Below are 17599 nucleotides of genomic sequence, written 5' to 3' on the forward strand. Positions count from 1 at the left end.
TTTTTTCAAATATTTTTAAAATATAAAATTCCGTATAAGACAATTATAATTTACAAAAATTCTTATGTATTTTGAATTAATTTATTTATATATTTTGTAAGAGTTAATATATAATATTTTTCTTAATCTAAATATATATATATATATATATATATATATATATATATATTATATTGTTGATCCACTAAAACAAATTTCTAGATCCACTTATGACATAAAAAAATAGATAATTTTTATTTAACATCAGCGTAATTAAATTTTTATATATTTGCAATGCAAAAAAGATAAATAAAAGATATATCAACAGTATGGAGTGACACTTAGTTATTAAACCAAGAACACATCTATGTTTTTCCCGCAAGCAAATTTGATTGATTGATCATTTATCGCACAAGTTATGATGAGAAGTTGAAAATCCTACACAAAAGTTGCATAAACATAAAATAAAATCACTATGTGGTAGTATCTAACTTAACAATACCCCACATAGTTTTTTATTTTTTATTCGAACATGACAATTTATCAATGAGGTTAACCATATAGTTGATCATTTCCATGTAAACTAGGTGATAAAAAATATAGGAGTATTTAATTAACTTAACTAAGGAATTTAACTTCAATGTTCCTTTTCTCATTGCTATCATCGCTTGTGAAAGAAATAACAAACAAAAAACTCAAATATAAATTAACATTTATAAGTTCTACTTAAGAAATTAACAATTTGGTGACATAATTCAAAATTGAGATTTGTGTGGTGTAACAAAAATGTTAACAGAATGTGCAAACAAAGTAGTGATGGATGCACAAAAGGAAGCTAAATTTGTGGGACATAAATACATTAGCACAGAGCATATACTACTTGGGATTCTTGGTGATGCAAATGGGTTGGCTGCAAAAATTCTAAAGTCTTTTGGAATTGATCTTAATGTTAGTAGGGAGGAAGTAAAGAAGTTGATTGGGAGAGGTGGTGGTTGTAGTGGTTTGGTTTGTAAAGATGTAAGGTTCACTTATGATGCTAAAAATGTTCTTGATTTCTCATTCAAACAAGCCAAGTTTCAAGGTATTTCATGTAGTAAAGGTGCATTGTGTATTTTCCTTCACCTTCTTTATTGTACTACCTATCTCTATGATTGGTTTTCAAATTGACCTTTGTTTAGGAAACCAAAGAGATTAGGAAAAGTAAATAAAAAGAATGAAATTGTTAACTTAACCAATCAAGGCATAAAGCATACATAAATATCAATACCTTTCACTTTATTTTGAACCCGGTTTTGTGTAGTCACACCCAATAAATGTACACAGTCACATGCATCTCGATAGTACGATTAAGATTGGATGGTCCGTATTTTAAATTTAAAAAAAAAAATTCAAAATATGATTTAACATTTGGACCGTATGATCCTAATTAAACGACTAAGATGTGTGTGACTGCATGCGTGCGTGCTCACAACTCAAATATGTTTTTATCGTGTCTCATTTGGTTTATAATTATTGCCTCACATACTTTGTTATGCCTCAGGTCATGAATATGCTGACACAATGCACCTACTTTTGGGATTGCTTCATGGGACTAATGGTGTGGTAATTCAATTGATTCAAAATCAAGGTGCTGATGTTAACAAAATTAGAGAAGAGGCAAGATATAACTCATAATGCAAATTTTAATTTTATTTATTTATTTTTCCAATGTAGTGAGCATCTAGAACTGAAATTTCATTGACATGTGAACAGGTAATTAAAAAACTTGGAAGCAAGATTGAAGAAAATGTTCACCAAGGTTCTAAGAATAAAATTGGATGCAAAGTTGAAGAAAATGTTCGCTGTGATATTGTTACTGCAGAAAGTTCAAGGAATAATCAGATTAAATGTCCTATTGTGTCTCATAACAATAACCTAGGTGGAAAGAAAGATGAAAATATGAATAAACAAATGCCTGCCCTTGAGATGTTTGGAACCAATCTAACAAAATTGGCACAAGAGGTATGGTAATAGGATTGAATTTATATATTTAGAACTTGTTTGTTTGAGTGAATGATTTTCAACCAAATTTATGAAGCAAACTCAAAATGAGTGCATTTGATTTTCCACATTCATATACTTTTTGGTTACATCAAGCAAATACTAATTGGTTTTCATCCAAATATTTTCATTTGTCAAGTTTCATTACACAATAATGTTAACTATAATTCATTTTCATTCTTTCTTGGTTTGGATTACATGTTCAATTTACAAAAATTAGAGGTGAAAAATCAATGCCATGCATGGCAAGTAAATCAATGATATGTCTATCATTGTGTTGTATGAATTATTTTGTTTGAAAAAAATGATAGAAATGGTGCTTTTTGTAGGGTAAACTTCATCCTTTTGTAGGAAGGGAAGAGCAAGTGGAACGCGTGATTCAGATAATTTGTAGAAGGATGAAAAACAACCCTTGCCTTGTAGGAGAACCTGGAGTAGGGAAAACATCAATCATACAAGGTCTTGCTCAGAGAATTTTGAGTGGATTTGTTCCTGAAAAACTCAAGGGAAAAAAGGTAAGTGGTAATAATAGTACTATGTACTTAAGCCATGTATAGATAAACAACTTAATTAATTAAGCTTTGATAGCATAAGCACTTATCATATTAGTGTTTATGTATAAACTCTTTCAAGCTCTGTCAAATAGTCTCACAAGTGATCATACCAGTAGATAAGATTATGCAGCATATTAATTTCCACTTATTTTGCTTCTTAGGTGATTACATTAGATGTGGCTGATTTTTTATATGTAATATCAAATGAAAGATCTTATGAGGACAGAATCAAGTCTTTACTTAAGGAAATTGAACAAAGTGGTGATGTGATACTTTTTGTGAAAGAAGTTCATCACTTATTTGATGCAGCAACAAGTGGGGCCCGCAGTTTCACATACATTTTGAAACATGCCCTTGAGAGAGGTGTAATTCAAGTAAGAATTGTCATTTTGATGTTTCAAAGTATTGATGATTAATATTTTCATACATTAGTGCAATTATTGTTATGCTAAAAAAATGAAAATCTTTGTATATATAGTGCATATTTGCTACAACAGAGAATGAGCACAGAATTCACATGGAGAATGATATGACACTGAAAAGATTATTTCAAGCAGTTAAAGTTCTTGAACCATCTATTGAGGAAACCATAGAAATTCTTAAAGGCCTTCGCGGAACATATGAGACTCATTATAAACTTCATTACACTGATGAAGCTCTTGTTGCTGCTGCAAATTTGTCTCAGCAATATGTAAGGTAAATTTGTTGTTACTAATATTTATTACTGTCAATTGTGCTACATATTATATGTGTGGTATTGATGTTTTCTATCTCTATTTAGGCTCTGTTTGGATTTTCTTATGAACGATTATCTAGACTTGTCTACTGGTATAAACAGTTGACACGGTGTTTAGGAGAGATTATGTTATGTCTATATATTGTTTTCAGCTAAATTCAATAAGCTGCTTTTGCAAATAACTTATAACTTAAATGAAAACAATTTCCCTGCATTTTCTCTTCAATTGTAGAGATAACTTGTATATAAACGCTTATGTGATAAGTGTTTATGCTATAAGCACTTAATTAAACTATTTATCCCAATGGACCCTTGGAAGTTTAGAGGAGACTTTCTGGACAAGAGAATATTGAATAAGACAGTTGTTGCTTTGAATCTTTATGTATTTGTATTTCTAATTTTTCACATGTTTTGTGTGTAAATTTCAGTGATCGTTTCTTACCTGATAAGGCAATTGACTTGATTGATGAAGCTGGATCTCATGTTCAACTTTGTCATGCAAAGGTAACATGGTAATTAATATGAGTTGTGATTCTCAGTTGTTTTAAGCTTTAACTAAAGCATGTTATTGCTACATTAATCAATTGAGTTGAAATTTATGTCACTTCTATTTAACTTGTATTTTCCTTGTATTTGCATTTAATATGTTGAATCCTTTTGATACAGAACAAAAAGAAGGGTAATGTCTCTATTCCAAGTGTGAAAAAGCATGATATTCAACATGTTGTTTCATCTTGGATTGGAGTACCAGTCAGTGATGTATCAAAGGAAGAAGGTGAGAGCCTACTCAATTTGGAAGTCATGCTTCACAAACATGTCATTGGTCAGAATGAAGCAATCAGCACCATCTGCCGAGCGATCCGCCGCGCTCGAGTCGGGCTTAGAAACTGCAGAAGGCCTATTGCAAGCTTTATGTTCACTGGTCCTTCAGGTGTAGGTAAAACTGAATTAGCCAATGCATTAGCTACAAACTATTTTGGATCAAAAGACTCATTGATAAGATTAGATATGAGTGAGTACATGGATAGTTACAATGCAGCAAGATTAATTGGAGCACCTCCTGGTTACATTGGTTTTGATGAAGGTGGTCAATTAACAGAATCCATTAGGAAAAAATCTCATGCAGTTTTGTTATTTGATGAGATTGAAAAAGCACATTCAGATGTGTTTAACTTAATGCTTCAAATTCTTGATGATGGAAGATTAACTGATGGAAAAGGTCAAACAGTTGACTTCAAAAGTACACTCATCATAATGACAAGTAATCTAGGTAACAGCATCATTGAAGGAATGATTGATAATAAGGAAAATAGTTCTTCATTTGATCATAAAAAGAACCTTGTTATGGAAGAACTAAAGCATCATTTTAGACCAGAGTTTTTGAATAGACTTGATGAGATAATTGTTTTTAAGGAACTAACAAAGAAGGAAGTTGAAGAGATTGTCAACATAATGTTAAGGGAAGTTTGTCAAAAGTTGATGGTCAAAGAGATACATCTTTCTTTGACTTGTAGGTTTAGGGAACATGTGATACAACATGGTTATAATCCTAGTTATGGTGCTAGGCCATTAAGAAGGACTATTGCAAAGTTTTTGGAAGACACATTGGCAGAAAATATGCTAAGGAAAGAAATTAAGGAAGGAGACTCAATTATTGTTGATGTTAATGTTGAGGGAAATGTTGTTGTGATAAATCAGAAAAATGTTAAAAGGGAAGAATATCATTTTACAAGTTTTGTTGATTCAGTTGGTAATTTTTTGGCAGATGAAAAGAGAAAAGATGTGGTTAGTGGTATCTCATGTAATTTGGTAGGAAAAATGTTGGACATTTTGGGACATAGAAAAAGTCCTTAAGTATATTATGAATTGCATTATTTTGTCTATTTATTTTTTGAAAGCAAGATTTTTCATTTTTGGCAAATTCCAATGCCCCAAATGAATACACTGCTTTCAAGAGATTGTATAGTTTATAACTTATGGAATTTGAATGATGTTTCATGAATAGATTCTTATTTTTCTCTCGTGGTTATGATATTTGTATTGTAATAATTTTGTTTGTAACTTAGTTTCTTAGTTAAGTCATATTTTGGTGAACGGAGATTAAGCTATAAGTAACTGTGATTATAATTATTTTGCTTATTATTTTTTTATCGATTAAATTTTATAAATCCAACCATCAAAATTATTATAAGTATATTAACTCTACATTTTTTTATTGAATTTGAAAACTATTTTATATTTCAACAAAAGAGTAAATATTATAGAGGTTATGTAGCCACCAAAGAATGTTTTCAATTTATGTGAAATTTAGAGTCTATATCATCAGAACAATATGACGACAATTGAATTGATGAAATCAAATATCTATAAATGGATCTCCCCTAATTTTGAATGATCTTTTAAGAATAAATTCTTATTTTTCTCTCATACTTATGAGCCTCTAATTTGTATTATAATAATTTTGATCGGATTTTAGTGTCTTAGTTACGTCATATTTTGGTGAATGAAGATTAAGCTATAAGTAACTATGATTATAATTACTTTTGCTTATTATTTTTTTCCCATAAAATTTTGTAAATCCAACCATCAAAATTATTATGAGTATATTGACTCTACATTTTTTTTATTGAATTTGAAAACTATTTTATATTTCAACAAATGAGTAAATATTATGATTATTAATGTTATGTAGCCACCAAAAAAATGTTTATAATTTATGTGAAATTTAGTGTACATATCATCAAAATAATATAACAATATTCGACAATTGAATTGATAAAATCAAATATCTATAAAGTGATACTAAATAGAAAATGTATGATTAGAATTACTTTTGTAATAAGTGGATCTCCCCTCATTTTCAATAATGCTATATTTTTTATATTTTGATATAACAATAGTCAATTATATATGCTGTGACACTGAAATATATTGTTCTCCAAAAAATCCCAAGAACTATAGTATGTGAAATATTACTCTTGTCTTCTACAAATGTTTTTTTTTTTCTTTTTTTTCTCACAGTTACCATATAACAATTTTAAGGGTTAATATATGAAAGAATATACTTACTAACCAAGTTGAGAAACCTTATAATAGTAATTAAATAAAATGGTAGCAAAGATAATTGAGTGGCATCCCAATAATGGAATTTGTCTTTCTTTCATCCTCATTTGGGGTAAAAATTTGTGGTCATAAATAAATTGTTGATTTGGTAAATACCACATATTTGAAAATAGCAAAACTGAGTTTGTTACACCACCAAGATTTTAGCTTGAATTACTAAACGCTTAGTAGTTTTTCCCAACTGAATCTTCATTATTTCTTTCTTTGTGGGCAGGTGACAACATCTAAACCTTCCCTCCCTCCCTCTTGGTTTCCAAAATCATCATTTGAAGCTAATTCATTTCTGGAAGATTCTGCATGCCTTCTCAAAAACCAAGGTAATGTATATATACAACTCTTTTTTGAGGATGGTTTATTGTAATTCTTATGTTTCAATCTTATAGATATACATATGTGATTTCTTGTTTGACAAGCAATTGATGTATAAATAGAACAATATGAAACCAATGCTTTTTTCATGAATCCTGTTGAATAAACACTAATTAAATACAAATCCTTATTCATGATTATTGATTTGGTATAGAATTTTCTTTATTCTCCACTAATTTTGGCCATTAGACTTTCTTCTTTATGATCTTCCTTTGTTACATGTAAAGGGAAAAAATCACTCAAAAATATCATAAAAAAACATGTCAAAACAAGAGAGGTAAAGGAAAAAGGTTTTAACATTTCTTCTTTGGACTATTGGTTTTTGTTATAAGGAGGTAAAGTCTCTTTTTTGACCCTCCAATCCCAGTCCTTAAGGCATAGAGTTGAGTATGTTAAAACTTGAATAAGGATATATAAATGCATAGAGATTTAATTCTTTGTATACATACAAAGAGATTTAAATGCATAGAAATCTAAGCAGGATCTTATTTGCTGTTACTTTGTTAGTAGGAAAAACTTTGAAAGGAAAAACATGGACCCAAACGTGGAGCAAAAGCCACCAAAGATCAATGTAAACATCCCAGAGTTAGATATGAATACTTTCAAAAAACATTCTCACATGATTGTGTCACCAACATCTCAAGCGCCGGCAGCGAGTAAATCATCAAATGGAAGATGGAATTGCCTATGCTCACCCACCACACATGCTGGCTCCTTTAGGTGCCGACTCCATAGGTCTGCCGCCGGTGGAATGCACCGCGGTGGATCTGTTGGCTCCAACCTCTCCGAATTGGGGAATAAAGCAGGTGCCATTGGCCACTAACTCCAAGCTCAGTAACTTGCATTGCAAGTAATTAATGGTGTTGCACATATACAACATACTCATACTCATATTATATATATACAGGAGCCAACATTTGTTTAAGAGTGTTCTTCATAGGTCCTTTACTTTTTCAAGGATGTGAAAATTTTCTTCTCTTGAACAAACTCATTAAGGTGTTCAATTTGTTTGTGTGTGGTGATCATTGAAAAAACTCATAATTAAGTTCTTGAAAATTGAGAGGCCTTCTATGTGAAACTATCCTTGTTTGTTGTCAAGCTTTATTATTATTATATATATACATGTTATCTCAACAAGTGTAAAAACTGAAAACACATACATTTATTCCAGTTGCATCTTTTAATTTGATTTAAGAAAAATGAGATCCTTCTACATAGAGATATTCTTCACGCAAGACATTGGTAACTAGCACCATTGAATCAAATTTGAGATTTATTTTCTTTTGTTAGTTCTAGAAACTTTTATAGGGAGAAAACTTATGTAACCCTATATTTTAACTAATTCAGATACAAAGATAAAATTAAGCCAGATACATGTAACTAAAAATCATATCTAATATTCTTCACAATCCCATGAAATTTGCAGAGCATGTCCAACGCGTTTCGTCTAGACACAAAATCAGGAGTAAACATAATAAAAAAAACACAACTTTTACTACTACAAACTACCTTAACCAAAAACTACAGCATTCTCAAACAAGGCCAACTAAATGGAATGTATTTACTCAACATTACACAACACGTTTCAAACAATAATATAGTACCACATGACAAAATCCTAGTAACCACAACTGCATTATTGTGGCTGTTGGTGAATAACAGTAACATTCATCATTCCACCTGCTCATCCCTTGGGGCCAAAACTTTAGTTCTGAATTTGAATTGGTAAAAAGGAACAAGTACACATAGTCGTACCAAAGCTATAAGCTTTTCCCAAACGGTTTTAAGACATTGCCACAGTTTATAAAATTCACCTGAGAATAGCATGTCCTTGAATTCATTGATCAAATAATCTAACACCACATTGCAGTGCCATGCCTAGCATTTTTTAGGATTTCACTTTTTTAAGTTACATACCATTTTATGCAGCGTGATGATTTCAAAATCCTTTTTTCTGAACTGTTCCCTCAATGATTCAATCTCTTCCAATCATTCATTCAGTGCTTCAATCACATTCAAGTGGGCATCATTTCCAATGGCAATTTCAGGATTCACTTTTTGCTTCATTGGAATCACCCCGTCCACTTGCAAAGCTTTCAGAGCATCCTTTTCAACTTCAGGATCCATTGTTACTTTCTTGTTCTTGGAAACAGCGACTGTCTCATCCACTTGTAAAGCTCTCTTAGATGGAATTTGTTTGTAGTGTTCATCACTTGCCATTTTCCGAACACGTAGACCCCAACCCATACTCAGCCGTCATGTACGAGTTTCTGTGGATGCCCATTTGAATCCTAACATATACGTAATATGCATCACTTGTATGATGAGATTGGTGAAAAGTGGATGCAGCATGCCCAAAAGGAAATAAGTATGCTTCAATGATATAAAACTACAATATCAATTTATTATAAGAAACTTCGTATAGAAAAAAGCATATCCATTCTGTTGAACCAGCATAAGGATAAGTTATTTTACCATCAGATTTGGGAAGGAGAATTAATAGATGCCGAACCTTTAAACATTTATACTATAGAACAAATGGATTTAATTTTTGTGTAAGTGAAGGGAATCCACGTTTATGTATTTCTTTCCCTCAGCTAATCAACAAACAAACTCGGTGATGTGAAGTAGACCACATTGGATATTGGTATATCATGTATTACCTTTGATTGGCTGCCTTGAACATTTTCAAATGCATCATGCGCCTCTTGTTGGTTCTTAAAAATAGCTAAGGCAGAATACTTATCTCCTTGACCATTCGTGGAAGGCTGCAGCAAATTTTACAATGGATCAGAACTCAAACAAGGAAAATAGCCCAGTGACTGAATGCCAACATAGTACCTAATGATAAATCTAAAACTCCTCCAATTAAAGACATTAATGCTACTTCGGTAAATACTGATAAACCTCTTCCTCAGAACATTGGGATACTTATAGGACATACTTATACACTATACCTTTGGTTCTACTGTGTAGTCTCCAGAAACAATTTCATGTAGTGTGTTTCACTGTTCAAAGTGGTTGGTATTCTGTGAATAAGCAGCTTCGCCATCTCACTTTCTGAAACCTAAAATGAGAGAACAGAAAACGGTGATGACAATAGTTACCAACCACCGAGTATAACTACAACTCAGTACTGAAAATGTATACAATACAATGACTTACAGGCTCTTGAACCAACGTATGAAAATGACTTATCAAGTATCAACACCATGTTAGATCTTAACAAGTTTCATTGTTGCACATACATCATCTAGATAATTGTGTGGAGCACACCCTTTTCCTGAACTTTATAGCCCAGCACAGACAATCAGTGATAAGCCATGAATCTTAGATCAATATACGCTGTATTCCTTTTTCGTTCAGCTTAACACTGGAATTTGCTTGTGAGTATGTATGGTGTAATATTTTAAATTTCAAAGAGTGGACAAGCACAGGTGCACAATATACGGACTTCATTCAAATCAACAGACGTCCAACGGAATAACTATCTGGACATAGCTCATAATAATAATATGTCGTAAAGTAGATGACGTAATACAGAATCATAATCTCCGCATTGCATGTAAATAATTTGCAAAATTATGTTCAAAATTCGATTTAACTCATAATATAAGGAGAAAACTTACATTTAAAACTAAATCCAACATAAATTGTATCCACAGCCTTGCATTAAGAGAAAATGATAAACCATATCATGCACGGCGTTTACTCAAACGCCATGAATTTGGCTCATGGTATCTATCATAAAGTGGTTCGATACGCTCTTGACGCTTCCGTTTGCTCATCTTTGTAGGATCTGACACTTTAAAGAATCTTGGAGCCAATTCAACAAGCCACTTGGGGTCTATGACTGTAACCTCACGCATATATTCCTTAGTTGTCATTACAAGCTCATGGTATATGACCCAGTCTGGCTGCCTCTGGAACAAAGCTGAACTTGGATGAATATATACAGGCTGATTCTCAACTAGTGTTCTGTAACCTTCCTGGGGGTCCTTTCTAGCTGCATGAAAAAAGAACCCTGCAGTGATGGCCTTCCTGGTCTTTGTGAAGTTTTTTCCAGCACTCACCACATCCAATTTGTACCTGAATATCAGTGTTGATGATTTAGTACAATTTCATCTGTCTAAATGAAACTTCACAAGGCTAATGTCATCATAATAACTATAAACCACACAATCACAGCAAAATGTTGGTTACAATAATGGCAACGAGAAGTTCAAAGTAAAAAAATACTTAGGTATACCTTATATAAGGAGAAGAACTTTCCCTTTTCATTTTATATAAAATTTAAAATTTAAAAACGAGTGCATCAGTAAAAATCATTGATGAGTCTAAAAATTTTGTGCAAACTAAATATATAAAATTAGGGTTGAAGTCATTGCTGTGACGAAAAGGTCACGAGCTTGAGTTATAAAATTAGCCTCTTGCAAAACGCTTTGCAAATACAAGGCTACTTAATATCTCTGATGCACCAGACACCGCGGTATACCAAAAATGGCAGAGTATGGGTACATACCAGATATGGATACGCATAGCATGCAACCTATTGCCACACTGTTTTTTATTTTTTATTCTGGTTGGGTACGCGGCAGCAGGTACGACTGGTTTGGGGCAGGTACGCAGGGGAGAGAACACGTAGGTTAAATCACACAAAACGGGTTGGGTCCACAGCGATTACTGGGTTCTCTCCTCCAGTTCACCGAGATCAAATCTGTTGCCAGTGTGCGATTGTACGACTCTATCTCTCGATTCTTTCAATTCCCTTGCTGTACAAATACACTTTCTCTATTTCAATTTTGGACCTGGTACAGCTTAGCATAAAACCCCAGGTATAATTACGGTTGAAGTTGGGTTTTAGTCTATTTTGGGCATAGAGTGATGAAAAGGGATGTTCAAAATAATAAAATTATATTGATATTGAAGTGAGCGATATGCTGGATGTTATTACAGAAATTAAAGCACTATTTGCCCATGAGCTCATCCCATTATCTTTAACACTCCACTCAAGATGGAGTATTTGATATGAATCATACAAGGCTTGTTATATATAAAATCAGTCCTATTAACAGAAGTTGAATCCTTGCAAACAAATTTGTTACTATCAGCTTGTTAAATGCAAGAAAGGAAAAATAAGATTTTTCTCAATATTCTCGCCAGCAAAATGATAATCTATTTAAATATCTTTGTATACTATTGAATTAGACAAAATATGCATAGCTGATTGACTATATCACGTTAATATTTACTCTCATTTAGTCTTGTACAAGTACATGCACAAAGACACAAATCTAACTAGTAAATAGTTACTCCCATCTTATTTTTACACAAAGAAATATATGATAAGGTCCCCTTGGATGAACCTATTTGAGTTTATCTACTACAACAAACGCTTGTAATTTTGACCATGTTTCAATGAGCTTATTACAACAACTTTTTAGACCTGCATACAGCTAATTTGGGATTAACACTAACAGAGAATGATCAAAGAAAAACTTAAAGAAAAGGACAGGACGTGCGAAAATTTTGATATAACATCTGAGATAAATTGAATGTTCTATAACTGAATCTGTAATGCATTCTTAATTATTTAGAGATCTGAATCTGTTATGATGTATGTATGCAGTGAGACCATAATTCGAAAAGTTCCAACTACACCTACACTTTAGAGACCTAACAGAAACACAAGCCAAGACACATGCTCAAAAGACAAGCTACTCTAACAGAAAAAGTAAATGCATAAATAGGTTCAATTATTCCTTAACAGCCCCTCAGCCCAGAAAAAAGGTCCAATGTTTTCTGTCTTTCAGTTTCAGGTTGAGGTCGGGCATAACTTGAAACAGTTGACAATCTAAAAATAATGAGGCTACATATCATAATTCATAGTTAGTAGAATTCCAATATTTTTTAGACATTTTCACATGTGACATACTCCATTCCTCCATAGCATAGTGCTGAGGTAGTGGCACATCACCTTTACCATAATAAGTTTTTCCTTTCAAGAGGCAAATTTCCCAACATGTTTTAAAAACGTGATATAAAAATTATCTAGGACTATAACTCCTTGCCACATATCCTCCATGCTCTGGAGTTTTTGTACGACAAGGTTTCCCATTAATGTATAAAACTAAAAAAACAAATGAAAGAAACAGAACAAAGAAACCAAAGCAAGCAAAATGTTAGAAAATATATAAATAAATAGATATCTTACTTATCCATGATGGTGAGAAGTTGTTTCCTTACATCCTGGGCTCTTCTCAACGATCGAGATTGAACAAAGTTCTCAAAACACCAGGGTCCAGAAAAGTTTTTATTTTTCCAGGATTCATAAACAGCAAGTAATGTAAGATGGTCACCCTCTGGCTGGAAAAACCTTGCCCTTTTCTGATCTGCTTGGGCTTGTTTCTCCCTGGGCCTGTAAAAAATATTGCCGGTCTGGATCATGGCAATTATGGTCAAAATCTCATCGCTACATCCAAGGTCAACACTGGCAAGCAGCATCTTGGACAGTGGTGGATCCAAAGGAAATTCAGCCATTTTCCTCCCCAATTTGGTTAGAAGACCCTCTTCATCCAATGCTCCAAGACTGTAAAGCTGCTCCATGGCGGAAATAAGTGCTTGGGGTGATGGTGGATCCATAAAATCAAATGACAGAAGATCATTTATGCCCATAGCTTTCATGTTAAGAGTAGTCATACCCAGATTTATCCTTTGAATCTCTGGAATTGAAGTAGGAGACATCTCATTCCTATACGCACTCTCAGTATAAAGACGATAACACTTTCCAGGTCCAGTACGCCCTGCACGTCCAGCTCTTTGTTTGGCTGACGCTTGTGATATCGGAGTTATCACCAAGGAATCAAGACCTTGCTTTGGGTTATAAACATTTTGCTTAGCAAACCCCGGATCAATGACATAAAATATCCCATCAATAGTCAAAGAAGCCTCAGCAATGTTAGTAGCCACAACCACTTTCCTTTTCCCGGGAGGAGCAGGATCAAATATCCTAGATTGCATTTCACTAGGAAGGGCACTATAAACAGGTAAAATGATCAGCTCTGGGACATTCTTACCTAATCCCTTCATTCTCTCATAGAGAGACTGGCAAGCAAAATCAATCTCCTCCTGACCAGTTAAGAAGAGAAGAATGTCTCCTTCAGGTTCTGTCAAGTGGATCTGCAGGACAGTGATCAGAGATGCATCCAAGTAATCGCTTTCTGGCTGTTTAGTATAAAGTATCTCCACAGGAAAAGTTCTCCCAGGAATTGTAAAGATGTTACAGTTAAAGAAATATCCTGAAAATTTTTCAGCATCAAGAGTAGCAGATGTGACAATCAATCGCATCTCAGGTCTACGCTTCACCAGCTGCTTCAGCAGTCCGAAAAGAACATCAGTGTGAATAGTTCTCTCATGGGCTTCATCAAGCATTACAACAGAATACTGTGACAGATTCTCATCAACCAATATTTCCCTAAGAAGCATACCATCGGTCATGTACTTGATTACAGTATCAGGTCCAGTGCAATCCTCAAACCGAATGGCATAACCAACCTCCTCTCCTAATCTACAGCCAAACTCTTCTGCAACTCTCTTTGCAACTGACATTGCAGCCACCCTACGGGGTTGAGTACATCCAATTTTACCTCTTGTGGTGTAACCCGCTTCAGCAAGATACTGTGTGACCTGAGTAGTTTTACCCGAACCGGTTTCACCAATCACAACCAAGACCTGATTGTCATGGACAGCCTGAATCAATTCTTTTTTTAACTTGTGAATTGGCAAACTCTGCCTCTGTTCCTGAATAGAAAGCTTTGACCTTTGCCCAAAAGTAATGGTTTTCCCATAGGCATCCTTCTTCCATTCTGGCATATCGTAGGCCGATAAGCCAACACCTCTCAACTCTTGGGCAAGATGCCTTTCACCTGACTCTGGCATAGGGTCTTCCCAAGGACGATTGAGATCCTTTGGAATTGAATCAAGCATGGTACGTTGCTGCTGTTCTCTTACTTCCCTTCGTTCCTTTATAAGAGCAGATTGGAGTGCAGCCGCGCGACCTAGAGAACCTTCTGGATTCTTAAATATCTTAACGGGAGACATATCCATTGAGTATCTACTCTGCCCTTGCAAGAAGGCGGGTTCATCCTCATTCATTTCAATCTCAAGCTCTTCCTCAGCACCTTCTTCTTGGTACATGACTCCATCTCCCTCCTCATCATAAGTCGGATACTCCGAAACACTCAAAACCCCCGAAGCAATCATCTGTTTTGCTTCCCATCTCTCAGGAGAGCTCATTCTCTTCAGCGGCCTGCGCGAAGAACCAACGTCATCCTCCTCCACAATTCTGATCCCAGAAAGCCCTGTCCTAGCAACTGGCCCATCCTTTGAATCCTGTGGATTCGTCCGAAAAGCCTCTTCCTCCGAGCTCTTCTTCAATGGAAGAAGATCCTTCCCGGTATGCTGATCAACATCTCTCATGGAAAGACTCAACTTCGAACCAGAAACAGATATCACCTTGACATAAACCTGTTGATCCCTTTTAACAACCTCCTTAGCATTAACAATCTTCCTAGTAGCAATCTGAGAAACATGAACCAAACCCTCCTTCCCTCTAAAATCATCCAACTGAACAAAACACCCAGTATCCATCACCCTAGACACTCTTCCTTTATAAACCATATACAACTCAGGTTCACCTGAACCACCATGCCTCGAATCTCTACGACCTTTCTCATCACCATTTTCCTCCCTTCCACCTTCATACTCTTGATACTCATCTTTCCTTCGCCTCTCGTACCGATCCCTATCCCTATCCCTATCTCTGTCTCTATCATTCCCCCTTCTATAATCCCTTCTATCATCTCTATCATACCCATCTCTTCGCCTATCTCTTCTATCCCTATCTCTATAACCACCACCATCATCATCCTCATTCCTATATTTTTCATACCTGTCTGGTTCCTTTTGTTTCTGTTTTTCTCTAGCTTCGGTTTCGATCTCGTTCCGAAGCTCCTTGGCACGATCCCTATCGTCTGAAATCGCCAACGCCTTGAATTTTGTCTTCGAGGTGGAATTCTCTTTCTGAATCTCTTTCCCCTTCTTAGGTTTCGGAGGAAGAATAGCGTGGATTATGGTGAGAAGTGTTCGGACAAAGTAATCAGGCATCTCGGCGCCGTTTTCTTTGAGTTTAGCGTCGAATTCCTCGACGGTTTCCGATGAGTGACCTAAATCGGTAATAAACTCGGCGAGAACCTTGTCGCCAGCTCCAGTATGGGATTCTAACTCGGTGCATACTTTGGATACAAGTGATAGGTACTCGAGTTTCTTCAATCCGTCTTGTGGAATTTCGGCACCCATTGTTGAAATTGGAGATTGAGAAAAACCCTAAATGTTAAACCCTAAGTATGTGTTTAGTATGAGAGAAACACGTAAGAGAAAATCGAGTACGAGAGAAGAGATACAATTTACCGTGTTTGGGAGAGCGGTGATATGGTGAAGAGCAATAATTGCAGTAGGGTGCACACTTTTTGCAGTTCTCTCAAATTTGCGAACAAGAAAGGAGATGGAGAAAGGTTGTTTACACTTTTACCCCTGAAATTCGACAGAATACGTTGAAGAATCTGATCAGGCGGTGGTCGTTTCACCAGTGACGTGTTGAAAATGTGTTTGTTGTTTTAAACATTAACATTGTTTTTGTGTCAATTTTTTTTTTTTTATCATTTGTGTATGAACTCCTTTTTGTTCCACAAGTTTTTTTGGTGGTTAAGGGTTTAGCAACAATTTCTACATAAATTTTTTGTGTCGCCCAAGTTTCCTAGTAATTTACTAGATTTTAAAATCGAATAGTATAAAATTTTAATTCAACAACCAGAATAGAATTAATTATTTTATTGTAATTTCGAATTCCATAATCAAATACTAAATTTTTCTTTTAAGCATTTTAAAAATTTAAAAAAAAATCAAAACCATGAAAATATCAAAGTGAGGGGTTACAAAAAAAAGGTGGAACTTCAATTCACACTTATAATAGAAGATTTTATCAAAAAAAAAAAAAAAAAACAAGTGATACTGTTACTTCCTCTACTAGTATGCAAACAATGAAAATATCTAAAGCAATGAGTCACGACTCAACAATCGATCGTCTAAGATGTCCTTGAAGCATAAACCTCATTTCAATAGACAAATATTCTAGTCAGTTTCTAGAACCACCTCCATACATCCAATTTCTTGAACAAATCATAACCCTAAATCACAATTCATTAACAAACGAGTTGCTCTAATGAAATCAACTATGAAATCACGAACAACACAACCAAAACCTTGTTGATTAGACTCATTAGAAGTTGCATCAACATCAACCTTAAAGGTTATCTTCATATAAGTAAATGACGATGGTGATTGGTAATAGAAGAATCATGATGGATAGATGTACAACTGATTTGTACAAGAGAATAAATGTTTTTAATAGAGCGGGCAAATTCCTTCTTATAGTCATACAAGCATTTGAGAGCTTTCTAAATAGATATCACCATAGATTCCTCTATCTCCTTAAAGGAGTAGGAATTTCTAGCTCACCAAATATTATATGTTATGATTGTAGCTATAATAATTTATAGTGCATGGTTTCAAAGTCGATCCTCAAATGGAAATATAACTAAATCTGCTTTTCTCCCAACACACTCCTAACAAGTGTGATTTATAGTTTCAACCTTAGCTTGACATCTAAGGCAAATAATAAAACATTAAATATAATTATTTTGAGGATTGTCCCTAACATGCATATATATATATATATATA

At 34.2% G+C, this 17599-nt stretch overlaps 3 protein-coding genes across 9 annotated transcripts; 2 read left to right on the forward strand and 1 right to left on the reverse strand.

Annotated features, from left to right (window-relative positions):
* Positions 1 to 2555: 2555 nt before the first annotated feature.
* LOC113783924 (chaperone protein ClpC, chloroplastic-like) lies at positions 2556 to 5244 on the forward strand. The gene is made up of 5 exons (XM_073368798.1): positions 2556 to 2570; positions 2735 to 2947; positions 3052 to 3269; positions 3738 to 3813; positions 3976 to 5244. The coding sequence occupies exons 1-5, from the start codon at positions 2556 to 2558 to the stop codon at positions 5161 to 5163; spliced, it is 1710 nt and encodes a 569-aa protein (XP_073224899.1). The 3' UTR covers positions 5164 to 5244.
* A 1310-nt stretch (positions 5245 to 6554) lies between these two features.
* Positions 6555 to 7661, forward strand: LOC101502240 (uncharacterized). The gene is made up of 2 exons (XM_012715124.3): positions 6555 to 6749; positions 7312 to 7661. The coding sequence occupies exons 1-2, from the start codon at positions 6730 to 6732 to the stop codon at positions 7622 to 7624; spliced, it is 333 nt and encodes a 110-aa protein (XP_012570578.1). The 5' UTR covers positions 6555 to 6729; the 3' UTR covers positions 7625 to 7661.
* Positions 7662 to 8176: 515 nt separating this feature from the next.
* LOC101509841 (probable pre-mRNA-splicing factor ATP-dependent RNA helicase DEAH5) lies at positions 8177 to 16471 on the reverse strand. 7 transcript variants are annotated; one of them, XM_012715121.3, is made up of 6 exons: positions 16270 to 16471; positions 13016 to 16185; positions 9967 to 10890; positions 9759 to 9868; positions 9465 to 9569; positions 8177 to 9092 (listed from the first exon to the last, which is right to left on the reverse strand). In XM_012715121.3, exons 2-3 carry the CDS (start codon positions 16156 to 16158, stop codon positions 10497 to 10499), a joined length of 3537 nt encoding a protein of 1178 aa, XP_012570575.1. In that variant the 5' UTR covers positions 16159 to 16185; positions 16270 to 16471; the 3' UTR covers positions 8177 to 9092; positions 9465 to 9569; positions 9759 to 9868; positions 9967 to 10496. The 7 variants fall into 7 exon arrangements, with proteins under 7 accessions (XP_012570575.1, XP_012570576.1, XP_004498161.1 ...); XM_012715122.3 differs by having other exon boundaries at positions 9967 to 10084; positions 10431 to 10890; positions 13016 to 16471; XM_004498104.4 differs by having other exon boundaries at positions 9967 to 10089; positions 10431 to 10890; positions 13016 to 16471.
* Between the last annotated feature and the right edge of the window lie 1128 nt (positions 16472 to 17599).

This window comes from Cicer arietinum, chromosome 5 (genome assembly GCF_000331145.2).
Source record: "Cicer arietinum cultivar CDC Frontier isolate Library 1 chromosome 5, Cicar.CDCFrontier_v2.0, whole genome shotgun sequence".
Classification (NCBI taxonomy): Eukaryota; Viridiplantae; Streptophyta; class Magnoliopsida; order Fabales; family Fabaceae; genus Cicer; species Cicer arietinum.